A 27,962-nucleotide genomic window follows, 5' to 3' on the forward strand; every position below is an offset into this window, starting at 1 on the left:
ATAAGCATGGGGTCAGAGCACTGACAGAAATCACAGTTAAAACTGAGTTCACAAGTCCGAAGCCGGCGACTGTGACGTGATGTTAAATGGTTTCCTCCAGTCTTCGGCCAGCCAGTAAATCTCGAGCACACTGGGACTCACAGCATCCAATCATCCAATCACAAGGTGCGATGGTCGGGGGTCCTGTTCAGCCATGTTGTGGTTTTGAATGAGGAAGAAGCGGGAGATAATATTCTTCAACGAGTTTATATGCCATTTAAAGTCACGTTACGGATCTGCACATGAGTCAGGCTGCGAGTCAACATGATGACAGTTTTTTCGGACGCGCCGTCGGCGACTTCTCGCTTTCCCGCCGGACTTTAAACTCACTTCCATAAATTAGCCGTGTGGCTAACAACGCCAGCTAGCACGGCAGTTAGCATCGTGTGCTAAGCTAGTAGGCGACTGGCTACTTCTCGGCTAACTAGCTAACGATTAGCTGGTCTGGTGGGAGAATAAAATGATATTTGTGAGGAGTGTTAGCCTCTGAAAGAGCCTCAGCTAACCTGCCTCGGTCGGATGAAGCGCATGAGCCTCATTTGGTTTGACTACATTGACAGGTAGACTGAAAAAGCAGCAGCAGCAGCCATATAGCGATTTATCTTTTATACCTGCGCCGTTATCTCTGACAAAAAAAACTTTTGAGCCATGTTGAATAAAATCTACGAATGGATAGAGACGAGCTTTGCCAATCTTCGCAACGGCGTGCCAGCTGCGGAGGACTCCGACGCGCACCGGGCACCGGGAGATGGTCAGATGAGGAGGAAAAGACCAATTGAATGGTATGAGCTGTAACGGCGTTATTCCCTCGTGTGATCAACATCATCGGGTGTTTAAAAAGACACGGAGATGAAAAGTAGTTTTGAAAGTTATTTACTGTTTAACCACCTTTCCTGTAGAAGCGATATTTATCACCTCCCTGGTTAGGTCCAGCTGTTATAATGTGAAGAAAACTGTGTTTGGTGTCGTAGAGATGAATGAATTTAACTGTCTGTCTGTTTGTTTTCCTAAAGTTTGGAAGATGGACATAACGTCGACCAAGATGGCATAATAAGAAAGAAATCAAGAATGGGTGAGTGATCGCTCACTTTATTACACATGATATATTTGGATCAGTACCACTGTAACGTTACTTACAATCTTGTTTCTGTTTTCTCAAGGAGATCTTATTGACACAGTCAAGGTGGCAGCTGAAGGGGTTAAGACTCATAGCTCTACTGTGGCTACGTGGATGAGGAACAACGTGAGCCCTACGTTGCGAAATATACTGCCTGCCTCTCCTGGTCCTCCACCTCGAGAACCTCAACCCTCAACATCAGCATCCATCTGGACAGGAAGGCCGGTAAGGAATTAATTGTTGGTGCCCGAGTGTAGATAATGTCAAAACCTGCCTTTATTCAAATGTGTTTTTTTTTTTGTTGTTGTTGTTGTTTTTAGTTTGTTGAAAGGAACTCGCTGAATGACACATTCGCTGCTCCCTCCACTACTTTGGAGTGGAAAACATCCAAATCAGGTAAGATTATTAGGTCAGTGTTGTTTGTAAAGGCTTTAAGTTTTTGGATAGAAGTTCATTAATCTTTTTCTTCTTAACTCTAGAATGTTTGCGTAATGAGAAGTCAACTATGGGATCAAAAGTCTGTAGGCGACAAGTGTGCATGAGTCCTACACATCGCGAAGTGCCAAAAACAAATGGACACTCAGTCAACTTGCCACCATCCATCAAGCCTGAATTGCACGCCTCTCCACGGTTAGGCAGGCCCCTAAACCTCCGACCATTTGGAACACCAAGGTATTCTTTACATCTTCAAGAGTTCCCTTTCGTCACGTGATTTACTGTTATACCCCGTGGTCTGTGGTCAGTTTATGTTTGATTAGCATACTATCATTTTTGTGTCTGCAGTTTTAGTGGAGCGGCAAGCAGCAACTGCACCAGCATGTATGAGAAGACATTTCCAATCAAAGTGGTGCAGAGCCCCACACACAGCACCTCATCTGGCCGCATACACAGAGTCCAGCCACGCTGCACAGCACAGGAGGTCAGACGTCAGGACAATAAGGCACCATGTGATTCTTTATTCCGTTTTTGTTTTTCTTTGTTGACTTCATGGTTCTCCTCTGTGCTTGTTCAGTCTGTTTGTGAGGAGGAGAAGGAAGTCTACAGGCAGCTTCTGACCATGGTCTCCGGTGGTCAGTCGTCTTTTCTTCACAACGGCAGCTCACACGCCATCATGAGGTCACACAGAGATTTGTACGTATCCATACAAGTACAGTAGACTTTAACAAATGTTGGGCAGAATTCAGAATTCAGCCACAGGGCAGGTGGAAGCGAATAAATTTAACAGTACTTTAGTACAGTATTTAAAACTCTAGCCTCTGCTTACTGTGGAATGACAGATTAAACGCAAAACAATATTTATATAACTATACCTACAAAGGTCCAACATTTATTTAGGTTTGTGAATTTAGATGATAAGTTCTTCTATAGCTCTCCTTTATTGCTTTGACTGCACTATGTTTAACACTGTGACTTTCTTATCAGCACCAGCTTCCTGACCACCAGCCGCAGACTGCTACCGTTCTCTTCCCCTGCTGGGTCAGCAGCAGGAGGAACTTCAGAGGGACCTAGCAGCCCCCTGAGCACCAGAGGCATGTCTAGCCAGAGCTCCAGCAACCTCCACAGCCCAGTTGGGGTCTCCAACAGGCCAGGCACCCAGATGTGGTCTCTTGACTCGGACCTCAGCTCCAGCAGAGCAGCTACTCTCACATCGGTTCCCTCCCCATCTGCTCTGCAGGATAACTCCTCTCAGGACACACAATCATCAGGTAGATTTCTCACCCACTCGTGTGAACAAATATAGGCTTCTATTTTCTGTGTGTGTGTGTATGTGTTGTAATGTCTGTATGTTTTTTCTTGCAGCTCATGATGGTGACTCTGTAATTATTGTAAATGAGCTAAAGGGTAAAAAGCAAGACAGCTCAAGGTCAGTATTTGTTTTCAGTCGCTCAGTTATTTTGTTCCTTTTTAAAATGTGTTAACTTTAATGTTTTGTTTGTACACATAGTAACATATTTTTCTGTCTTTACAGTGTGCCATGTTTCCAAGCTGAGTTATGGATCAAAGAATTGTAAGTAAACTTCAATACATATAATTATATGATTGATCCACTATTTATTGATATTTTGTGCATGCATAGAGGAAAACATGTAGAGTGGCATGGTGGTGCAGTGGTTAGCACTGTCACCACACAACAAGAAAGTTCTGAATCTGAAACGTCAGCTGGCTGGGATGTTTTGGGATGAGTACTCTATAACTTTCTAGGTTAATTGATGATTCTAAAAATTGTCTATAGGTGTGAATGTGAGCATTAACTGTCTATGTGTCAGCCCTGTGATCAGCTGGTGACTTGTCCAGGGTGTACCCTGCCTCTCCCCAATGTCTACTGCAATCGGCAAAGATAAGCTGTTATGGGAAATGAATGGGAGAGAAAAAATGAAAATGGGGAAAATTGTTTTTTTTTTGTTACTGTAGGACTAGTATGTATGACTCCAGAGCAAGAGAAAGACGGAGACAGATAGAAGAGCAGGAGGCCCTGGCTGCACAGCTGCTGAGACAGGTGAGTGTGTGTACCACTGAAGTCCTGCTTCAGATTCATTTTCATCATATCCATTGTTTCTTAACCTCTTGTTACCCCACTAACCAGTGTCATGTTGTTACTGGTTCCCAGCGCCTTTCTGAAGAGGGCCAACGCAGCCCAGATGTGGAGGTCCATGTTCGTGTTCCTTTGGAAAAGGAGGTTCCTTTGACTCTTGTTATAGAAGAACCGAAGCCTTTGGAAGAGAAACCAGAATTTCCTGAACTCACAGAGGTGTGGTCATTGTGTCTTAATATGCATGCAGTGTTTACTAGATATATGATTTGTTTAGATGACCTATATAAACTCACTTAGAAGATGTATGTCATTTTGACTCTTATTTCTTCCCTTTTAAAGTCGAAAAAACAGTTAAAACGAGTGTCTAAATGGTTACCCTGAATGCTTGAATTGTGCTTGGCCCTCATTGACATTATACATGCTCTATACATTGTAGCAAATACATTTTTCCCTCTATTTGAGTCCTATTTTTTTGGTTCAAAACAGTAACGACGGAAATATTTCAGTGATACCAGGTGTTAGAGGTGTATGCCATGTTTTGTTTCTGTAGGTTCTACAGAATTAGGAACAAATTCATATGTACTGGGTTTAAGGATCGAGTTTTTATTCCCTGCTTTTTCACACATGCATCTCGTCTCTTTCTGTTAAGGAAATGGAGGCTGAGGTGACCAGGGTGCTAAGAATGGGAAGTTCTCATGACACATTAAGTGAAGGTTTTGGTCTCAGCCTCACGGGCAAAGACCTGCAGACCCTCAACAATCTCAACTGGCTCAATGATGAGGTGAGTACACATTATCCTCAAGGTGCAAGTGTCTGTAACTCAGCAGGCATTTATTTTACACTTTCTCTGACTTGCATCAAATATCAAAAATACATGATCATGATTATTTTGTGCTTGTAATAGTGGTTGCAAAACTGAGCCATACAGCAATGCTTGTCTCTCCCTACTCAATCTCTCAGGTGATCAACTTTTACATGAACCTGCTGGTCGAGCGCAGCAAGGACCCCAGTCTGCCATCAGTCAACACGTTCAACACTTTTTTCTACCCCAAGCTGCGCAGCAGTGGATACTCTGCTGTCCGCCGCTGGACCAAAAAGATGGACATCTTTTCTAAAGACATCTTGTTGGTTCCTGTCCACTTGGGGGTGCACTGGTGCCTCTCAGTAAGTTTTAATGACCATAATTGTGAATCTGAAAGTATCAATCTTGGGATTTATTGGGCGCCTCAGTAGCATACCTGTTAGAGTCCTTAGAGCAGCAGGTTTGATTCCAGCCCAGGATCTGTGCTGTATGTTTCTCTCCCCTGTCTTTACCCCCCAGAAATTTGTATTTTTTATTGTGCAACTTTCTTACAGGTGGTGGATTTCCGCAAAAAGGCAATCCTGTACTTTGACTCTATGGGAGGAAACAATGATGAAGCATGCAGAATATTGTTGTAAGTCACAGTATGAGACACATTTGTTTGTATACAAACAACTCCTGTAGATTGATTTTCATCAACCATCAGATTGTATATATAGTTGTCAAGTTCTGTGTGTTTTGTAACCACAACTCTGCCCAAACATGAAAAATGCTTGATCAACCATTGACGGATGCAAAGGACAACTCAATTCTTCTTATTCTTCCATTTTTATTTTCTTAACGATGGGTTTAGGTTTGACGATTTCAGTAGGCATGAATAAATGATGGAATTGAATAGAACAGGTTGATAACCTTCAAGAAACAAAAAACATACATTAGTCTCAAATAAATAAATAACAGTAAATATTTTCCCTCAAAGTTATCCTAGTAAAGTAATTGAAGTTAACTTAGAATCTCAAACCAGTTACGTAAAGTATCATCATACTTAAACTTAAACAGACCTCATTACACCATCTACATCAAAGTTGTTTCTTTGCTGCCAGTTGCGTCTTTTAGATTGATCAGGAACTGTGGTCCTTCCCTACTTCCAGGAGCAAGTGAAAAAGACTAGCTGCATCCAAACATTTAGTGCCATGCATTCCCAGTGGGAGCGCAGGCAAATATGGTCCCTCTAAGAGTTCCTGCTGAGAGCACCAACATCTCTTGTGTGTGGTCGCCCTCTGCAGGTTTGGAGTGCAGATTCTCCCACTAAATGCTCTTGAAAATGACTTAAGATCTGACATAACAATAGTAATTCATTTTTGTTTCCTTAGCGATTACCTGCAGCAGGAAAGTAAGGACAAGAAGGGCAAAGAACTGGATACCTCAGGCTGGACGCTCCACAGCAAAAAACGCAATGTAAGTCCTACGCACACAGAGGCAGAGAGCATTCAGTAGTTATTTTCTATTTTTGTGCAACGTTATGGTGTGTTGTCAAACTACATGTGTTTATGAGTCGTAGATTTCAGTTATCAGCAGCAAGTTCCAGTTTATACCTCTTGATGCTAGTAGTGTCTCCATCCTTTGATGGCTTATCCTGGTCAGTGCTGCACTGCAGTATTACCATCAACTCATTTTAATATTCATGCTATTAATATTTATTATCATCGTTATCATCTATGTTTAGCTTTCTTTTTTTTTGTTATGCAACTACGTGTTTTATGTAAAGCCTTTACTTAGTCCTTGTAACTAGTAGTTAGTCAAAACAGTGATCAATTAAATTTTTCAAGTTGGAGTAAAATCTATGGAGATGGAGATCTATGGAGTTATTTGAGTTAAGGAAAACCACCCCCAGCACTACATGTATTTGTTTCACTGACACATCCTTTAAGTGAGACGCAGCGTGTCTCCAAGCTTCAACACGATAGGAATTGTACTATCATTAGTTGACTGGTTGCCCAGGCTGATAAACTATAGTACTCTGCAAAATCTCTTGATAATGCTATTGCAATGTCAAGAGCAAAATGTCTCATGATGCTCATCTTGGAAATATTTCATGCAAATATCGTGTCAGTCCTGTACTGATTATTAGTCATTTTGCACTGTGTAATGTCCAGTAACATCTTTATTCCTCCTCTTTTTATTTTCAGGAGATCCCACAGCAGATGAATGGTAGCGACTGTGGAATGTTCACATGCAAATATGCAGATTACATTACCAAAGACAAGCCAATCACATTCACACAGGTAATCACAAAGCGCATCACAAAGGAGAGTCATCTGGTAAGTAAAATAGTGGCCTAAAAACCTTTTCTCTTTTATTCACAGAAACACATGCCCTACTTCAGAAGAAGGATGGTTTGGGAGATTGTGAACCATAAGCTGTTGTGATGTCTGTATGAACTTGTATCGTCCGCTTATGATGTTAGAAATACGAGACGGTAATGGTGACTGAGCTACGTTGGACAGCAGGATCCACTTACAGTAGTCCTGGTCTGGGATAGACTTGCACACCAGCTCATCGGATCAGGAACCAGCTCTGCTACTCTGCATCCTCTAAGACCTCAGCTGGCGGGATGCTGCTGGAGCACCAAGCACTGCCTCCCAATACTCTGCTCCACTTTGTTAATTTTTTTTTTGTTGGTGCGCCCATGGAGCACATCAGTATAGCAGTTGAAACACTGCGTGTTTTGTATTGCCCACAGCCAGAACTGTTTTTGAAATTAAGCTTGTATTGATGAACATACTCTGAGTCGCAATGTTCTGTTTCATGCAGACATACAAAGTTTACATGTTTTTGTCTTACAGGGAGATGAGCACATTGTGCTGAATCATTTTTATAATGACAGTAATACTACATTTTTATGTCGCTGTCAGTGTTTGATACTTTTGGGATGTGCAAAGGAAAATTGACTTTATCATGAAAATATGAATGCCTATAAATGACTGAAATTTAAATGACATCTAGTCTGTCTTGACTAGACTTTTTCTGGGGTTTTTTTTAAATTTCTTTTTCATAATACAAATATTTTTCCTGGAACAGGATTATTTTGCAGCTTGTTTGATTAAAATGCACAAAAGTCTTCAAATATGATATTGCCTCAGAGTATGATCCATAAAACAGAATGTCTTACCTTGCCTCTGACTTGCAAGTGTAACAAAAGTCTTTGTTACACCCTAAAAGTGCAGGGTAAAAAGTTTTGCCATTTTATTCTCACCCATTAGTCTTGATAAAAGATTGTAAATTAAGGTTCAAAGTCTATTTTATGTAAGTCAGAGACTGTTCATTTGACAACTTTTGGGCATATTCAGTATATTTTGAACTTTGTACATACTCAAAACATATACAGCCTCTTGAACAGTGTAATATACTTTTTCTTTACGTATTTCCTATATTTTTATCTAGATTCAAGTCTGTTTTAGAAATAAATTCTCATGTATTGTGACTGTTCTTTTTGCTTTACCTCAAAATTAGCTGGGTTTGATACAAACTGCCACATTTGATAAACATGAGAGAGTCTGGACCTGGTGTATCTTGGCTTATTTCGAGTGTTATCCCTTTGACAAGATATAAACGTTCAAGCGGTCCTTTGTTTTAAGAAAAAGCACACAAACCACAGTGAAAAAAATTTTTATTAAAAAAAATGACAAGTTCAAAATCAAACCAAGTTAAAAGTTTAATAGCTGTAGGGTTTTTTTTCTATCAAGAAGACAAAGACCTGCATCATGGCACAGACAAACATTTACCGAGGAGAGGTTGTTTGATGCACAAAACAAGACTGCACGGACATCGTTGAATATGAGTTACAAACTGACCCCATATGAGACTTGATATATTGAATGACCTTCAGCTAAAAGATTTCTAAACACTAAGCAATCCAAAATTAGCAGCAATAGTTCGTTAGACTCAATAAGCCACCATTCAGTTTTTCTTCAATATTTTGGACACAAAATAGTCATTAAAAGTTGCAAATATTTATTTGCTTCATAGATCTATGTTCAGAGTAGTTTGATATAACAAAAATCTTTTCAACATTTAGCAGTGCATGAAGAAAACAATTCCAGTCAGAGGTCAACTCACTGAATCGGAGTAGCACTTCACTATCCCTTCCTGTAAATTCTAAGGCATTTCTGTGAAGTTGAATTTTCTCCTGGAAATGAACTGTTTCATGGTTTAAAAGAAGAAAACAGCATCAGTTAGTCAGCAAGAAAGCAAGTTAACAAACAGGACTAGAGGGGACACACAAAACCATGACAATAAAAATTGCAACTGGATGGAATGGAGATTCAACACAACCTTTATGGTGTCCATATTAAAATAAAAGTTGGGTAGACGAGTGGGTAATCCACCTTTATCACATTAAGCACGCCTGCCATAGTTTATTTTTAGAGTTCCTACATTTCCTACAGTCATATTAACAACCACATTTTGGTATGAAAGAGTTCCCTTTTAATGCAGCAATTTTCCTAGCAATTAATGAACCAAAGATGAATGTTTCAATCAGAAACGAAACAAATCTCAACGTATGTGTAATAAAACAAAAAAGCAATGTGAGCCAAAATATTAAGTCATATATTGTGAGGTGATCCATTGTCAAAATGTGAGGTGTCTCTTACGTATCTGTAGTATTGCATTTATAAGGATAATAAATTAATTGCATAGATCATCAGACCTTGGGCATGTTTTTTCCGAACATTGGACGGAAGAGTTAAAGGATGTGGACACAGTACCAGCTGTGAACAGCCATGAGACCTACTGTAGTTGGTTATTGCCTGTGAACCTTGTACACAAACTGAATCTACATTGCTCTGGCAGGATGAGGTAAGTCAAGGTTTTCAACATATATTTCTCTTTGTTCCCAACTACTTGGAGCACAACTTTGTAACAATGCTTCTGAACCTAGCATACATGATTCATCCATGATCATAAAGCGCCGACATTTGTGACACAGACAGAACTGACATGTCTGTAAAAAAACATTAAAGCCTCTTTGACATCAACACTGAAACCAGAATGAGAAAAGTATGCAAACACACAAACAAATCACTATTTAAAAAAAAAAGAATATATATATATATAGAGAGAGAGACAGAGAGAAGTTGAAAACATCTATTACTCACTATTTGAAGCACACAACACACTATCAAAAATAAAATCAAAGCTTCTTTGAAAAATAAGATCAATCTTAAAAGTATTCAAACTGAATAAAAAACAAACAAAAAAACTTAAGAAAACCTTTAAATAAAAAAATGAGGGTGAAAAACAGAAATAGATGTCAAGACACAGCAATGGCCAGTATTAGAGCATCTCTACACTGGTCATAATAATCCATCTTAATAGTGTTTTCTGAAGATATAACAGGACAGAGCCACGCTTTACCAGTTGATCTCCATCTCAATGTAATAATGACTTCATTTTCTAATAACAACATCTAATGCTTGCTTCGGAAAATACAGTTTTGGAATTCAGAGGAGATTCACCTTTTATAAAAGGGACATGAGGGAGAAAAACAGAAAATACAGCAAAACATAGGTTGCTATGTCTGGTACAATTTGGTATCATGTTGTTACTAAAATAACTGAAGCATTACTACACCGATGAAAGGAAATCAAAAGAAAGCCTATATAAATTTAAATCTCTTATTTACAGGTAGCTCTGTATGAGATGTGATCCCTGTTAAGCAACTTTGGATTTCAAGTGGAGCAGCTCAAAGCGAACCAATATTTTCTGTTAATAATCTCTGGAATGCTCTGGAATCTGTTTAGCTCTTTTAAAGAAGTCCTCTCTGTGAAGTATGTCATTAATGACCATCATTTCTAAAAATTTCTCTTCTGATTGTCTGAAGCTTTGTTGAGATTGTTGAAACTATAAATTATTTGAGAGTCAAGTGCCAAAAAGAAGTGTTACCACTTCAGGTAAGGTTTCATACCTGATAAACTTGCTGCCACTTCGAGAGAAGCTAATCCAAGTCAGCACCATATCTGTCATCAGCTTTTTAAATGACTTCAGTTAGATTTTTTTTTCTTTGTTTAGCCTTCTGTATTCAAATATTTGCACCAATCAATCAAAATAGGACACATGAAAATAGAAACACACCAAAACAAAGACGTATGTACAAAAAGGCAGGTTCAAAGCCCAAAAGTATCAGACAAAAAAAAAGTGAAGTAAATTCAGCATATCTTACAAACGTCAAAACAAAACATGACTCAAAATAAAACATGGTGTTGAAATGTTCTTTTCCTGGTTTCATTCTGGCTCCCCAGAGTAGTATAAGAAAAGAATATGAATAACGCAAAAAAAAAAAAACTCTCTTACACATGTAGTGTGTGTGTTTGTGTGTGACTTTTTTTTTCTTGACTGTTATCAAAATAGATGCTCCTTATTCTGTTCTTCCATCTTCCCATTGCCTGCCATCCTCCAGCCTTGCTTGCTTGGAGTAAAAGAGTTTGTTTTAAAATATGAGTTTGTAGAAAATATCTTTTTTTTTTTCTTTTTCTTTGTAACAGTCCATGTTTCTCCCGAGTGTCTGGTGCCTTACGTGCAGAGTCACTGTGCCAAGTTTCAGTACTTGGGCCTCTTGAGAGTCACTCCGGCTCCAGAGGAAGCTCTGACACAAGGTGACAAGATGAACAAATTACAAACATGAGCGACTGCTGCACCGTCTCCTTTTGCAGTAACATCAAAGCACGACAAAAACATATTTTTAGATTAAGATGTATGCACGTACAGAGACACAAAACAAGCCTACAGACACTCGCAATGATCAAAACCTACCTCTGCCACCTCTTCACTTGTTATGCTGGTAGGAGTAGGTTGTGTGTTCTGTGGGTGTCTCTATGGCAACGGATTGTTGGACGGCACTTTCCTGAGGGAGGCAGCAAATGTTGAATCCATGAGTGATTGTTTCACATAAAATGTTGAAGTGTTGAACTGCTCTAGTTAGAGAAAACAGAGGTCAATACCTCAACTGAGATGTTGGTGGCAGGCACTTGGGTGTACTGGGGGATGTAGGTCCCCTGCATAGATGTGTTTGCAGGCATATACTACAGAGAGTGAAAATTAACAGTTCATTAGACGTGGCAGCTACATTGGCAATAACACTGTCAAATAAAGTTGCACTAGACAAGATTTATTTGTGAGTATCAGCCTAAATGACAAAGAGGACCTCCAACTTAAGAAGAACATCTCATCCAGTTCTTCGCCAAATAAAAGTCTAATAAAAAACTCCACCCTAAGGATTTGGCAGATCTTTAAAAGTAGTGAATGCACAATCAGGAAACAAAGCTGAGATCATTGCCTCCCTCTCTTTGGTATCTCACTGTATAACACGATTACAGACTGGTCGGCTTGGGACACATGAGTGTGCTTTGCAAAGTTTACTGACATCACCTCACATGACTTTTGCACGTGTAAATTTAGTATGTGTTCAATTGCCAAGTGCAGCTTTAATAATTTAATATCAACAATAGTTGAAGGTTAAATACTCTACTGACTGTGCCACTGCTGCCCATGGAGAGGTGGCTGAGCTGCTGTGTTAGAGGCCCCATCATCGAGGTCGGCTGGATGGACATGGTGTGGTCCATTCCTGGTGTCAGGACTGCTCCCTATAAATAAAACACATAGAGTAGTGTTAGCATTTGCCACTATTGTCTGTCTGTTAGTTAGACAGACTAACGTGAAAACAGCAGCATGGATCCAAGTAGGGGCACTGAGGGGGCTGCAGCACCCCTTAAAATCAGGCATAATAAAACCCATCAGTTAAACTAATAATGACTTCCTCCTTTCACTAGAATTTACTGTATATGTGTAGTTATATCTATACTGTAATATGGAAACAATCTCATTTCCAAACCCAATTACGGCAAGGCAGGTCGGATCTATCAAACATATTGAGGTGTTTGTGTGTGATGAGAAGTTTAGAGTGTCCCTCTGAATCAAAGTGACTATAGACACTGCAATTACTGCCACTGTACCGTGACACATATAAGCCACAAGCACACAAGGATGTGTGATTTGGTTATAGATCTAGATTATGAAATATATCTGGCAACTAGAGCTTGCTCTAATCTCTAATAATTTAACAATGTTAAAAAGTACCGAGAGAGTTCATGCATATGACTGACTTCTAACATCAATAACATCAACAATATTAAAAGACTTCTGCTGAACTAAAAACATGAAGGAAGGCCAGTAGCTTTAAAATTCAAGATACTCACTGTGGGTGGCATGATGTACGACTGATGATGTAACCAGGATGGGTTGTGTACCTGCAGGAACAAGAAAGAGACGTGTACCAGGATAAGATTACATAATATAACATGGTTCAATCAAATTAGAAAATAGACAAGCAATTTTTTATAGGTATGTGACAGCAGGTCTGGACTTGATTAAACCCCAGTCTGTCACAGTTTAGTATCTTAACTACCTGGTAGGTGGACACAGGTGAATGCATGTATGGGGAGAGGGAAGTCGGCCCAATCATTCGGTTGGGGGCAATGCTGTAAGGGGAGGAGTAGAACCTACAGAGAGAAACAGAAAGTCATGAGTCACCACAACAACATGATGAAACTTCCTCTGGATTTGTCAGATTAGCAGTACTGACCCATTCTGTAAGGCCGTGGTGGGGTCATAGGTGAGGGTCATTCCTCCCTGGAGAAAAAACCCCACAAAGGACTGTGTCATTATGACGCCGATCAATGTGCTAACACTAGAAGTGTTGCATCATCAAGTGTTTTCACAGAAGTCAAGAGGACGTGAAGAAAAATCAAAACTCACAGTTTCCCCATCTCTCGTCCAGGGCCGGCCGTTCTGCAGATATTTTCCTTGGCTCTGACGCTTCTTCTGGCCTCCATCAGCAAATTTACACAACAAGGGCTCAGATGGCACTGGACCAGTCATAAAATATTATGTTATTATATATACATTTAAAAAAAAATGCTACATTCAAACAAGATGTCATCTCAAAGACAAAACAGAAGTCTCACCTGGAACTCCAGGTGGAGTTTTGATATATTTTCCATTGAAATGTTGGATGATGGCTTCACATTTCTCTGTTGACTCCATCCTACAAGAAAAGGTAAGTGTTTATTAAAAATAATTACTGTGTTTAACAGTAGCAGGTTACAAAGTATCATGCTCTGTGTTGGAGTACTACACATACTGGCCACCAGAGGGCTCACTCATCAATCATGACAAATACTGAAATACAGTTCATCTGTAACTTAAGTATTGGCTACTCTAATCTAATTTTTCTCAGTCTAACTGGATGTTTTCTTCAAAGCACCATCACCAATCAACTTTAACTAGGTGTCCTGACACATGTGACTAAATAAACAAAGCTTGTTATACCTGGCAAAGCCCACTCCTCGGCTTGTCCCGTTGGCGTCACGGAGGATGCGAGTGGAAATGGCCTGGCTGAAGGGCTTCAGCATGTTCTCCAGCTCCTGCTCGTCCATGGACAGAGGCAGGTTTGAGATGTATAAGTTGGTGGGATCCTGCTCCTGTTGCTGAAGTGAAGAGAAGCCAAGAGAGGATTAAAGTTTGAAGATGTAGAGCAGACAGAGCTCTTTGTTTTCACGTGGCAGAATCACAACCGTATCATGTCAGGAGTCCTCCAAAAATCGAGAGCCATAAAAAAAAGCTGCTGGCAATAGTGTGTGGGAATTTATATAACCTTTTAACAGGCAGTGGCATATTTGGATGCGTGGCAGGTGCAGGACATTAAGCAGTTAATAAAACAGAAGTCTGAGAGAAGGGGTTTGAAGTTGAAGGTGGATTTCATTTTGGCCTTGTATAAGAACGGAAAGTGAGCTGCATGGATGAAGAGAAAACAGATATTCAGAGATGGGAGAGATACTATTCTGGCTGGACTTCAGCTGAACTTCTCTCTCATTTTGACTCTCTATTTCTGTCTCCTCTACTTTAATTCATCCAACTCACCCCCTTTTGTCTTCACACTCCTCTCTTATATTCCATCACCCATATGTTATTACCACAAGGGTTGAAGACAGGCTCATTGTGTGAGACTAGCCTTTTAAGAGGATGAAAGCGCAGGATCCAGGTAATGTGATATCAAAGTATAATTACATTTCAAATGGCCCTCCATCCATGGATGATCTAAAATGATTATGTGCTCTCCCTCGGCGGGGACTCATAGCAAAGACACTTTGGACAGAGACCTTCGGAAATGATCAGGCGAACATCTAAAGCATTGTGCTATCACCTTCCCACAAGGCAAACATTATCATCCTGTTCCACAGGTCATGATAATAATATGTCGCTTACATTCAAGCAGTTACATTCATGAGGTAATCCTGACCTTGAATGCAGCACAGAGGCCAGCTCTGTTGGCTTGCATAAATCAGACAAATTATGCAGTTTTTCCAAATCTGAATTTGAAATGATCAGAAAACAACCTGAAAGAAATGCTTAAAGTGCCACAGTTTCATTTTTAGCTTTTGGAACATTCAGCCTTTTTTATTTTCTTCGCCACAGATTTAATTTGACCAACAGCATCTTGTAAGATAACCAATCTGCATCACCCTCTAACCATTATGCATATTCATTATCTCAGAGTGCAGATGTGATTAAAAACCTGTAAATGCAGTGTGAATTAATTCACATCCTATGAATAATTCATGTGTAATCACAGCGACCTGTGCTGAAGGTGATTTCTCCTTCACCTCCCTCCTCCTCTTCCTCCTTCACAGAGATACGAACTAGCGTCGAAGCTCAAACCCATGAGAGCGAGTAGAGGAGACCTGCTGTGGGTTTCAACCGCGAATGAGTCAGACTGAGTCAGAGAGAAATCTGACGCAAACATAAGCCTTGTTGTAAACCCCGAAGTGAAGGGGTGAGTGGAATCAAGTTATTTTGTGAGCAAAGAGCCGTATGAATGTCAGTGATCCAGCTTAACAAGAGATCAGCTTTCCTAGGGTGTTGGTGTTGTGCATGTGTGTGTGCGTGCTCATGAGTGTGTGTCATAATCCGGTTGAGGCAAGGCTGGTGAAGTGCATGTGTGATTGTCAAGTGTGCACTGTGTGTGTGTGAGTGCGTGTGTGTTGACAGGGCGGGTGGCTGGGCACAGGGCCCTGCTGACTGGGGAGCTGCTCAGGCACTGAGTCAGATGCCACCAGGGAGAACAGACAGGTTCTTTGTACAGGGAGCTCAGAGAGCAGACCCTGGGACACACTCCCTCAGCACTGTCACCACTATAAAGCATAACACGCAAACACCATGTACACATGTACACATGTACCTGTGTGCATCCGTGCTCCCTTGTTTGTGCACACATATTCTACAGTGCATTACTACCCATAAATACACAGATTTAAGAATACACCCATATGTGCATGCAGTGCACCACCAAGAAAACACACATGCATCCAAGCACACACTAACTGAGGCTTAATTGGCTTATATTCCTGGCTCATATAACAACAAAAAAACACGGGGAGAAAGAGAAAGTGTCAGCTTGAAACAGTTTTGAAAGAGAAATGCTAAGGCCAAGGAACAACCTTTCTGCTTCCAGATTAATAATTCACCATTTAATTATAATAAATAATTAATCAAACTTTTTGCTGAGTCATTGCAAAAATGTATAAAAGGTTATTTTTTTCATGTGCTGAGACTTGCTTAACTTTAAGCTGACACCATGTTGCAAAACCCAACAAATGTTGACATCTCAAGTGGGATTCTTACCTTGGCCATTTGAGCCTGCACTCCACCCGCCTTCAATGCCGTCACTGCCTTCTGAGCTGAGGCCGGACTGTCAAAGTCAACAAAGCCATAGCCTACAGGGACAGAGACGTACAGCAAGACATACAAGTTATGACAATGAGACATGCATACTGACTCCATGGACATAGTCATGTAATCTGAACTCATGAAGCACACACAGTAGTAGTGTTCGATCTAAAGAGACAGCCAGCTATGTTTGGAGTGCTTCCCCATGAAGGATAGATGTGCCCATATTATCACACATATACACCTGTTACGTAGGTATATTATGATGCTTAAAACATAGTAAACACTAGGCAACCAAAAGCAAACAGCTTTATTAAAGGGAAGGGGAGCAATTTGCTGTGACCTTATATCTCCATCTCCAACCACTGAAGATGAATGGTTTTCCCTGTTTGTTGTCTGCCATACAGGTGATTAAATACATTCATTGTAAATATTATGGATTTAACATTTTCCAGTGTTACATTTGCTTACTCAAGGCCATAATAAAGTACGGTAAATAAACCAAGGTATATAAACAAAATATGAAATCATAATTACATGATTAGTTGATTAATTCATTAGTCATTCAACAGACAGTTAATATGCAACTATTTCAATGAACAATTTCATCTCTAATTCATAGAGAAAATAATCAGAAGATTAATTGACATAATCATTATTAGCAGCCCTTGTCATAACAGAAAAATGGCACCTGAATGAATCACAACATAAATTGCGAGAACAAAGTTAGAACATTCTCTAAGAAGGCACCTCATTTACAAATATCCAACTGTCATAAAAAAAAAAAAAACTTAAACGTGGACAAACAATTCAAATACTACATTCCTTTGTTACTTGTTATGCTCAATTCATATTCAAACAAAATGTGATAATTATCTCCAAGACACAATTTAAAGTTATAAATAGCTTGTCCACAATTTTACTTTTCATACAATACAATGTCTTCCATTTAAGCTACAATTCAACATTATCGTGACATACTTTTGAGCTCACTTTGCCACCACTCTATCTACCTCAAACTCTGCTCAACAGTTAATTTCAACCAGCTGAAGTCATTACACCTCACCTTTGCACTTGTTGGTAGTCTTGTCCAGGATAGCCTTGGTGGATACGATTTTCCCATACCTGAAAAACAGTGAGGTTTACACTCAAGGATCATCCTTGCACTGTGTACTGAAAATAATGACTTGTTTACATTCAATATTAGTATTGCAACATCGCTGATGCAATGTGGTTTCTCTCTAAACTTAACAGACCATATGAGATTGCGCTCCATGGTGACTGAATTATAATTCACCTGACAGATCCAGTGCAATAACACTGAATACAATTACACTACGTGATAATAAATGATGTGCATAGGGGAAATCTTTAGAGACGGGGTGGGACATAAATTAAATGAAATGAGAGTAATGTCCCGTGGGTTTTTGCATGCTAGAAAGAACTATAGATTTCCCATATCTTATTCATTCCACCTCACGCACAGATGTCAATATGGATCATAACTCAAGGGGAATCCAACATGACGTGACAATATGGAAAAATAAATGTTTCTGCTGCATTTTCAGATTGCTTCACATTGTACTTTCAATATAAAATCATGCATTATCTATCCAGCTGGCCAGTTATAGATACTGCAGATGCAAAGGATAGCACCTGGCTCGGACAAATGCTTCTGTGCGGCAGTGTCTATCGGTTCCCATCTCTCCAGGCATGTGCATGCAGTGTAATCTGATATGCCTCTCCTTGGCTGTCCTGTCCAATGCTGGCTCCCAGCCATACTCTCATTCTACTAACCAGCTTCTCTCTAGGCAGGGACCCTCTGGCTCGACCCTCTACTGGGTCTTAGTGCCCCTCATGATACAACCCAGCTTTCATCCAGTGACATGCCACAGCCACATTTAATCGGGGACAAAGAGTTACTTTCAAAATATATGCTATGATTAAGGATTAAGTGATGACCTGCTAAAATTGTAATCTGACAGTTAATCTGTTGGATTACTCCAAATTGGAAATTAAATAGTTTCTTTTAAGTTAATTTAGAAAAAAAAAAAATCGGTACATTTTTATTCCTCTTCAAAGGTGGTGTATGGTCAAGCTTGACTATGTTTACATTTTTACGTCTATCAATACACATAGATGGACACAATACAGAGCAGTGCAAGACCAAATCTTCACTGGTTTGATCCTTAAATGCTGTTCATTATCGCTCACATGATCAAACAGACTTGCTTTCTGCCTTATTATGTCGATAGAGAGTTTTAGGCAAAAAATTGAAAACATATTTATACTCAATAGTTTTTTATAGTATCTGATTTCCTGCTCATTTTTATTTGTTTGTCTCATTTGTGTTTATATCCTTCATAAAATCTGACATTAAAAGTAGAAAGACTTTTTTAAAATTCTCTGCAAATTCTCTCCCTTCACTGTTGAGTAACTGTGGGACTTTTGTATTATGCATTTGACTTCCTACATAACATTACTATTTCATGGTGCACTTTTGAATTCAAAGCCAGAAGACACCACCAGCTGGACTGGATGGATATGCCAACATTGTCTTCCTACATTTTCATATGCATTATTACTGTGGGTACACAGCCATCCCACCAGTCTACAGCTTCACATTATGACTAACATTTAAACTGCGAGCTGTGCTTGCTTCACTCGCCTGCTTACACACTTGAGATCTCTGTTCACTTAATTGAGCTCAGGAACTCGGACTACATGATGCAGAGCGAAAAGAGAGGCTAGAGACTCAGCCATGTGTGAGAGAGAGTCCATCCATGGTCAACCACCAAAGACGGACCGGGGAGAGCACCCAAGGAGACAACTGCAGGGGCCAGAGATGGAGAATTAACCCCCATCTCCTCCTCTCATCCCTCACTCCCAACACAGTATATCTCAGAGTGTGCATACAACAACTCTAAGAGTGGGGGAGGGGAGCTGGAGTGTAGCTGGAGTGTTGTGTCCTGACACTATGCACACATTTACTGCTCAAACTTGAGTTAAGCAAGTCAAATTTCCTCCTTAACTTGTTATTCTTACTGTTTTACATCCTCATCTACAAGCATTTCCTCTGTTAACTGGATACAGTATCCTCTCTCAGTCCAGTTTAACTGAGAATTACATCGCCTTAATGTGCTCTTCTAAAAGGCAAATTTCATGCAGTGATTTTATCTGCTCTGTAAAAGCAGAAATACGAGAACTACCCCCACAGAACACCACCTGACACACAAACCCTGAACTCCATTCACTCCTCCCCCTCTGATTCTCTCCATCCAACCGCTTCACCCCCTCCTCATGCCATTGCCCTTGTTTGTCTTTCCCTTTCCCCTGGGCTCGCCGTTTCCTGTAGGGTTGGGCAGCCTCATGTGAGCCATATCTTCCAGACAGCTGTAAAATAGCAAGCCTCTCCCTCCCTCTCTCCCTTATTCAATCTCTCTTGCCCCCTTTCCCTCATTTTCTCTCACTCCTCTCCTCTGTGCTTCTGGTCCTCATCACCAGGCTCCAGAATTCAATTAAGTGAACCCAGATCATTCATCTCAGCCCTCCTTGTTTTGATGTCTTCCGCTGAAGGCCTAACAAACATATCAGATGGATTGGATGATGCTGTTATTTGATGTCTAACTACACGCTGCCCGCAACAGGGTTTTTAAAGACTTGCACTTGCACTGATGAGCAACACAGCATGGTATTTATAATATGACTTTGAATTATAGTATTTATAATATGACTTTGAATTAGGAGAGCACAGTCACATTGTCTTTAAACTGCATGACGATAATCTATACGACTAAAGCACAGAGGAGCAATAATCCATACAAGCCACACATCGAAGAAGGAGCAAAGAGGAGACATACAGAAATAATTACCGTGAGAGAGGGAGACTAAACATTCTGTACTTAGTTGTTGGAAAGTCTGTGCCTAACTGTGCCAAACTGAAAGGTCCTAGTTTGCTGCCTAAATGATTGTTGGTTTTTCCACAAGGCCACTAAATGATGGGCCTTGAAGATGTCTGAAGAAAATGTGTCCCTCTTCTTCGATCCAGAAATACCTGCTAAGGTGTGTTTTAGCATGTATGTGCATTTCAAGTTGTAAGGAAGCTGTGCAAGTACATCCTTGATGTATTCAGCCAAGCAGCCATCGGCCGTCTATCCATGAACCCATCATTCTTCAATCTTATTTCCAACTGCAATCAGCGGGCAGCCAGAGAGAGATTTATTGGGTGTGCACGTAGAGGTTAGAGCAACTGTTTTTTTGGGTGACTTACGGCTGACAGAGTTTGACCAGATCCTGGTCTGTGGTCCCTGGGTGGAGGCCACGGATGTACAGGTTGGTTTTGCTCAGCTGCTCTCCCCCACTGCTGTTGCTGCCATTGCTAATGGAGTTGGTAGTGGAGTTGCTATTGTTGTTGTTGTTGGGGCTTGGAGGAGCCATCTGATGGTTGGAGGGGGACACATACGTCTGCTGCAGAACAAATAGAAAGCATAGTCAGATTTGGGACAGTGCAGTCATTAGTCATTAGTCATTAAGCAAATACGTTTTTATATACATATAATTAAATGTGTACACTGATATAGCTAACTGAATATAAGGGCTGTTTAATGGTCTACTAACTGTTCAAAGCACAGCCTTCTAAGAAAAGTCTATTTAAGACACAATAAACTGTATCAAAAGTATCCGGATTGGGCCAGATTATCAATTAAACTGTTTCATCTGACTTGACAGGTCAGGTGAGATGAGATGGAAAACAGAAAAATAGATATAAACAACATCTGATTCTCATCCGAGAATCAGTCTGTAAATTTATATTTCCAAAGAGAAACATGAGAAAGGGCAATGTGCAAGATTGAAACATGCACCCTCAGCAAAATGTTCACATATTAAAATGTCATACATACAGAAAGTATTTTGCGTAATGGGAGTAACAGATATAGATACTTCAAACATCTTCTGTTACAATTAATCAAACTTGTCCACAAATAGACAGCAGTAAAACAGAACAACCTGCATGGGAAAGAGATAAAAGAATGGTGGCCCACAAGTCAATATTGTGTCTGAGCAAAAATGTAAGAAGGCTGGTAATATGAGTATTAATATGATCCGGTCTTTAATGATGTACGATTGAATATATTAATAGATTAGCTGTTATTTACTCATTCATTAAGACAATAATACACCTCATCTGGGACTTCAATGCAGATATTTCAGACAATATTGAAAATTTGTTTGCAAAAAACTTTACTGTATCTAGTAAAATGTTGTTGCCTGTATTCTACATACATTACTGAAGGCAAGGACACAGAATCACTGTTTGACCGGTCTGTCTGTATACCTGACGCACATGATACATTAATTATCACGGAGATCTATTACAGGCTGTCTACGAAACACATTGCCTGTTGGTTTGACTGTATATGTCGAGGCCTTACTTTTATTATATATTTAAGCGTGCTATTCAAACCAGTCTATGTCTAAATAGTATAGAACTGCTTTTGCAGAAAATAAGACTGTAAAAATGTATAACATACTGACCTTTGCCTATCCTGTGATTTTAAGTGAGCCCATTTCTAAATGTAAAAACACAGTGTATAAATCTGGCTGGAATTAAAGTGGTTGAGCTCCATGCGGGTGCAAGAGAGGCCTTTATGATGTGGTTTGAAGCTGGAAGTCTTTTTGTGAACAGTTTTCATTGGGAGCATTTGAAATAGGTCCAGTCAAAACCATTCAACATGTTTCTGGAAACAAACCTTTCTATTTTTCAAATAGAATGAATTTATCACTGTCACTTTTAGGAACAAATAGTGGTGATTTCATTCATCACTATTGTCTTGGGGTGGTGACAGAATTCTCAAAACCTAAACTATCTGAATGGCTACGTACCAGAAAATGCTATTTCAGATTAGTGAAGATACTTGTAAACTAAGCATACCACACAAAGCTTTGCTTACTTCAATACATGCATGCTATGAGCATGTTATTGGTTGTGCCAGGATAACATAGGATAAATATATCCCAAAATAAAAGGCAGTGATAAGGAGTCCTAAATGCATTCACAGATGTGCACAAAATTAGATGTGATGGCTTTTTAATATTTGCATTAAAAAAATTATCTTTTAATGGATCATGATCCAGAATAAACTAATTCAAACTAGTATGGGAGTAAAATGTCAGCTGGTGTTGCCTTCCTTCAGGGCTGCAGGAACTGTTTGATTAGTTAGGGTCAGCAGGCCCGGCCCCAGGGAACAATGGGATGGCTTGTTGGACACCATAAGGTCAGCAATGGAGCACAGCTTATTAACAGAGAGGGAGTTGTCAAAAGACTGCTGGAATCAAGCTAATTGTGACTTTTTTATTTCTCTTCTCTCTTCTAACAAGCTATACTACACATTTGCAAACAGTTCAAACTGTTGTTTGGAAAGTGAAAAGTAAGATATGAACATTTAAAATGAATGTTATAATGTTTGTTTCAAACTCACAATGCTTGTAGTCTAATGTTTGAAATGTTAAAATATAAAATGTGTGGTCAAAACCAAGTCCAATATGTGTGGGCGAGAAGAAAGAAAAACAAACCAATCATGTCAGCTAAAAAAAAACCTAAAACATAACCAATCAACTAATGCGCTGACTACATTTTTCTATTGGTCACACGTCAGTCAACTCGTTTAACAGCTGGTAAACAAGATAAAACTGTAATGAGCCATAGAAATATAATGTATATATAAATATATGGAGTTTTTGAGATGTATCATACAAAGCTCACAACAAGGAGTTCCTAAACTTGAAGGTAGCTGTTTGTTTCATAACACCATAGACCATTGACGTTGCGTTGTTGACACTTTTCAGGTACAACATGACTAAAGTTAATCACTATGGGGTACGATTAAACTGATATGTTTAAGGCTTAATCTCTAAAATCTTTAATATGACTTAAAAAAAACAAACATTAAAACTCATTTTGATGTGTTTAATATGTGTGATTAATATCAAACCTAGATCTATAGCTATGTTTATGTAGCCTACTCTATGCCAAGTCTGCAGGTAGGATAAGTAGGAAAACAAGATTTAAGATAAGGGTGCATGTGTGAAACATGAATGGAATATATAAATACAAAGATATTTTAACCTGGCAGCTAAACCCTGAATACTTTGGATCCTTTCAGACACTAAAATAAGAAGCAACATAAGTGACTATTCTGCAGACTTTGTTGTATCCATGCTACACACCTGCCTTATGTTTTCCAAACTGTTTCCAAAGAAATCAGCCCTCAGAACTTTTGTCTTTTTAGTCATGCTGAGAAAATCACAGTGCCCATTCATCTTGGCCCTCTTCTCTAATCTCCCTCTCTTCTTTAGCATCAATAGTACTCTGTTTGTTTTTCCACAATCACAGCCTCTTCCTGTGCTTTCCCTTGCTTTCACTGTAGGCAACCGGCACAGACTATCAGGAGGGATGCACCTGGGCCTGGGGAGATACGATCTGACGGGAGACCGAGTTCGGGCCCAAGCCTGGCTAGTGAGGCCTGTCTAATTGGGATCTGAGCTTGTTAGCGGAAAGTGCTAATCCCTCTCATGTGCTCTCAAGTCAGAAGGTAGTGTCTCATTAAGACCGCTCTGCTAGGCTCCTTCTGAAAAAAAGGATGGCAGTGAGTCAGAACCACACCTACTCCCCATCTGCCCCAGTGTGCCAGCTCCAGGTGTTTTGCCACTCGTGTAAGGCAATAGCTAATGTGCTGGTGCAAAAACAGACAAGCTCGCATGAAGAACACAAATGCAGTTAGAAAGTGAAGGTCAGAGTGTATGACAAGGGTCTAAAATTTTCAGTTCTCATTTTTTTTTCAGCTTGTGAAGTTGCACATCCTCTCAGTTAGTCTGTGCCTAACACCTGACCTCCTGACATGTTACTGATTTCCTTCCTTCCTTCTTACTCTCCAGTCCACGGCCACCCACATATCTTTGGACACTGTTGCTTACATGCATCACAGTGTCATCTCCTGAGCATTCTTTACATTCCTCTGCATTACACACGTTTGTGTTTCTCAGCTTGAAGTGGACAGGGATTGTGAGGGGCATGTTCTGGGTTTAGGATAAGAGTTCAGGCTGTTGTCTTTAAGTTGAACTACATTCCTGGGGGCATCACAGTTGGGTGGGAACTGGCCTTTGTGACAAGACAAGATCAACCCTGAAAAATACAGGAGGTCCTGTGCACATACAACATGAACAAGTTTTAAATTGACACAAAAACAGACACTTATTTTTTCTGTATAATAAATCAATCCTATCCTGCTTATGAACAATTGGTGCTCAGTTGCTTCCAGCCACTCTACATCTACTACTACTCTTTATACAGAGAGGCTGGAAATATATGCAGCCCTCATATCCACATTACTATCACAGAGTATGCAGTTATAGATGCAGAATGATAAATCAGCTACTTTCCGTATTAGTATTATTATGTGTTGTATAACTACAGTAAGTGGCCTAAAGCATGGTGCAGAAAAGGGGAGTGTGCCCGGGCAGCAGCTGAAGACTGATGAGGTGATTATAGTTGGAGAGAGCAGAGGTGATGCCTATAGGGAGCGCAGGTGACTCAAGGACTTTTTCATCCGGGAGAGAACAATGAGTGCCAAGTGTTTCAAGATGTACGCCTTTAACTCTACAGTAATTGGAAAGATATGAGTCTGATTGTGTGACGCTTGAATGCCACATCTCTCTGGCAAAACATATCTTTTGTGCAACTGGATTTTTTCTTACAACATCTTCTTCAGGGTGACTCCATTTAGCTATATTTCTCTCAAAATAAGCACATAGTTGCTTTCAAAGTCCAAAGAATAGTCATTCTATTCATTTAATTAAAAGGTGCCAATGTTAATTAGCTGAGTAGTTCCAAATTCAAATGTATTTTGCATGTCATCATACAAAATGGTACTTCACATTACCATACAGTAACATATCAATAATGCACAAGTCAAAATCTCTATAATACCAAAACAGTTATTATTTGTGCAAGTATATATTTAGGAATATATGACACATTGTATCTTGAATGATAAAGAGAAATCTTAAATGCGGAGTCCTACCTGCTTGGCTAAAGAAACCTTCAAAGGCACCGTAGAAAAGATCATATTGTTATAGAAGCAATCTCCTTATATTATATTTCTGCAGCTGCAGGCAAAAAAAGAAAGGCAGCTCAAGGTGGCAAGAGTCAAACAAGAGAAATGATAAAAAAAAAAATCCTTGGCGTCCTGTGGCTAAAAGATGAGACTTCTCTTTGCTCTCTTACTCCTGAATCAATCCAGTTTCATTAAAAAGTAACATCAGAAAATCTTAACAGATGGTTAAAAAAGTCTCTTTTCAACAGGTATGAAGCACCCTGACGAGAGCACAAAGTAAATTGTTAGAACAAGGGATTCATCAGTCAGGAGAAATGTTCAGCCTCTCTTCTCCATGTGAACCGAACCACTGACAGACATGAAATCAAGGTATGTGAAACACAGGGGAGAAAGAAAAAAAGGGGGGAGTTAATCGAAAGCAGAGGAAAGGAGGGGGGGCTCTTAATCCTTTCTGTTCCCCGCCCTTTCTGCCACAGTAAAAGACACAGACCAGGGGTTACCACTTGACGCTGGATTTACAAGTCTTCCCCTGTGTGACTTTGGCGCTCTAACAATGCAAAATGTCCCCCCCAAAAAAGTGTGTGTGCATGTCTTCTTTCAAGAAAAAAAGGTTTGAGTTTGCAGAGCTCCTCTTGAAATGAGCACATTGTCTGAATCCAGGATTCCAGGAATTCCTGGTCATTAATCTAAGCAATCTGAATTCCTGCCAACCGTGAGGCAGGGAAGGGAATAACATGGAGAAAGAGGGGAGGTATTTGATTTCAGCTTTTGTTCAAACGTTAGTCAAGAAATGCTGAGAGGCATCAACATACTTCATGTTCCACTGCAGTCACACTTTAACTGCAACATTATTAAAAGACACATTTGGACGTGAAATCTTCAAGAATCAGCACTCGAAATGCTCCAAATACTAAACACGACTTTAATCCTCCTATTTCTATACATGTCCCATAATTGAAAAGATGATAAATCGATCAGGTCTGCAGAAGAAAAAAAAGTGGCTGAAAATAGATAACAGTGTCAGCCCATGAATTATTCATATGAAAAGACAAGCCAATCGATATTAGACCTTTTACATTGTCCCAGCTCTGCTGTCATTGATCTCCAACTGGTCTGCACATATGGCTACATACATTACATCTACATTAGACTTATTACATGTTGTCTGTACTTTTCCTCTCTTTCACAGTGCCATGCAAACCCTCTCAGTCATCATTAGCAGGACTGAAGGGGTGGGGCATATGGGTACGCGTAAAAGAGAGGAGAAAAAAAAACTTTACTAACTTGTGGTTAATTCAATGAAAACATTACCTAAACCAAGACGCAGTTGATTCAACCCCCACGAATTCATATTAAAGTCGACTATAATTAACCTCTCGTGGAAGCTTTCCTTTTACGCGAGCATCCACGGCACGTTTGTAAGCTCTTACTCTGTGCGCAAGGCTGGCTTTATAGGAAGAGAACCGTATCGGGAAAAAAAACCGAAAGCAAACTGTGGTAGTAATCTACAGGCAACAATGTAACGGGCCCCCCGTGCTAATTTGTAACAGCATAACAACAACATGAAAAACAAAGAGCAAATGTTGGAACAGCAAGTGAGTGAGTTTAAAACGTCGCCTGTGATCCACTTTTCAAGGACACTGCAGCTTAAACAGCCGAGCAGCTTTTAACTGGAGAGGGATCGAGCGAAACAACCGCAATCGAGAAATTACCCGGTGACTCAGAAAGAAAGGGGACAGTAGGAAAGTCGTGCTGTTGTGTTGTTACATACCCTCTTGGTGTTTTTGCCGGTGTATCCGTTGTATGGGTTGATTCCTGTCCTTGGCGGCACAGAGAGCAGCATTTTTACACGGCGCTGTGTCCGGAGGAGCGGAGAGAGGAGCGGAGAGCCGAGGCAGTCAGCTGACGTCAGCCAGGGAAATTCAGCCAGGAACAGCGGTAGTGATTGGAGTCTCTTCCCAGCACTCTCTGATGTGTGTGCTCCACACACTCCACACTGGCTATATCCTTTTGTGTTATAGCTCTCACGGATTTAAGTCCTCTCTTCAGCCCCTAAATAACCACGTTCACTCAGGAGATAATAAAGATATTTCTACTAGAAATATTAATTCTCTTGTTACAAGTCACCAAAGTGACCCTGTGGATTTTGGGGGGGAAGAAAAGTAGATTCCAAAATGTGTACCAGAGTCACTTTGTGTGAAAGCAAACAACTTGGATCCATCATACCCTCTACCCATTCAGTCAATCTTTTTAGCAGCTGCTTTTAGTGTTAGCCTAGATGAGATTCAGGTCAAGAGGCAATAACGAGTAGAGTAGAAAGTAGACATGACTCACAGTGACCTAGAATGCCAATAATAATTGTTTTTACAAACACAGATTTTGAAAAATGTTGTGCGATGTGGCATATTTTTCATTAATGCCTCTTTTTTTTAAATGTTGTTGGAAGAATAGAAACTTGTCCCTGAGCTGAAACTAAATTAATAGGTAAAATAGCTGTAAAGTTGTATTGATAGTATATGTAATGCACACATAGATGCAGAAGTGTTAGTGTAGTGTACATTTGCTAGTGTAATG

The 27,962-nt window shown here is 39.9% G+C and overlaps 2 protein-coding genes across 4 annotated transcripts; one reads left to right on the forward strand and one right to left on the reverse strand.

Annotated features, from left to right (window-relative positions):
- Window positions 1-47: 47 nt before the first annotated feature.
- Window positions 48-7,925, forward strand: senp1 (SUMO specific peptidase 1). 2 transcript variants are annotated; one of them, XM_027288358.1, is made up of 18 exons: window positions 48-165; window positions 1,053-1,111; window positions 1,200-1,381; window positions 1,477-1,552; window positions 1,636-1,828; window positions 1,940-2,075; window positions 2,169-2,287; window positions 2,579-2,862; window positions 2,957-3,020; window positions 3,126-3,164; window positions 3,569-3,653; window positions 3,765-3,905; window positions 4,339-4,470; window positions 4,650-4,853; window positions 5,046-5,125; window positions 5,865-5,949; window positions 6,681-6,776; window positions 6,858-7,925. In XM_027288358.1, the coding sequence occupies exons 2-18, from the start codon at window positions 1,108-1,110 to the stop codon at window positions 6,918-6,920; spliced, it is 1,983 nt and encodes a 660-aa protein (XP_027144159.1). In that variant the 5' UTR covers window positions 48-165; window positions 1,053-1,107; the 3' UTR covers window positions 6,921-7,925. The 2 variants fall into 2 exon arrangements, with proteins under 2 accessions (XP_027144159.1, XP_027144158.1); XM_027288357.1 differs by having other exon boundaries at window positions 62-821.
- LOC104932374 (RNA-binding motif, single-stranded-interacting protein 2-like) lies at window positions 7,166-27,448 on the reverse strand. Of its 2 annotated transcripts, none has more exons than XM_019268631.2 (14): window positions 27,160-27,448; window positions 20,546-20,742; window positions 17,342-17,400; window positions 16,231-16,322; window positions 13,879-14,036; window positions 13,515-13,594; window positions 13,306-13,415; window positions 13,133-13,179; window positions 12,956-13,049; window positions 12,747-12,797; window positions 12,024-12,134; window positions 11,493-11,573; window positions 11,305-11,395; window positions 7,166-11,137 (listed from the first exon to the last, which is right to left on the reverse strand). In XM_019268631.2, exons 1-13 carry the CDS (start codon window positions 27,229-27,231, stop codon window positions 11,318-11,320), a joined length of 1,230 nt encoding a protein of 409 aa, XP_019124176.2. In that variant the 5' UTR covers window positions 27,232-27,448; the 3' UTR covers window positions 7,166-11,137; window positions 11,305-11,317. The 2 variants fall into 2 exon arrangements, with proteins under 2 accessions (XP_019124176.2, XP_027144160.1); XM_027288359.1 differs by lacking the exon at window positions 27,160-27,448 and adding an exon at window positions 25,356-25,727.
- Window positions 27,449-27,962: the final 514 nt, after the last annotated feature.

The sequence above is a fragment of the Larimichthys crocea genome, chromosome XV, assembly GCF_000972845.2.
Source record: "Larimichthys crocea isolate SSNF chromosome XV, L_crocea_2.0, whole genome shotgun sequence".
Taxonomy (NCBI): domain Eukaryota; kingdom Metazoa; phylum Chordata; class Actinopteri; family Sciaenidae; genus Larimichthys; species Larimichthys crocea.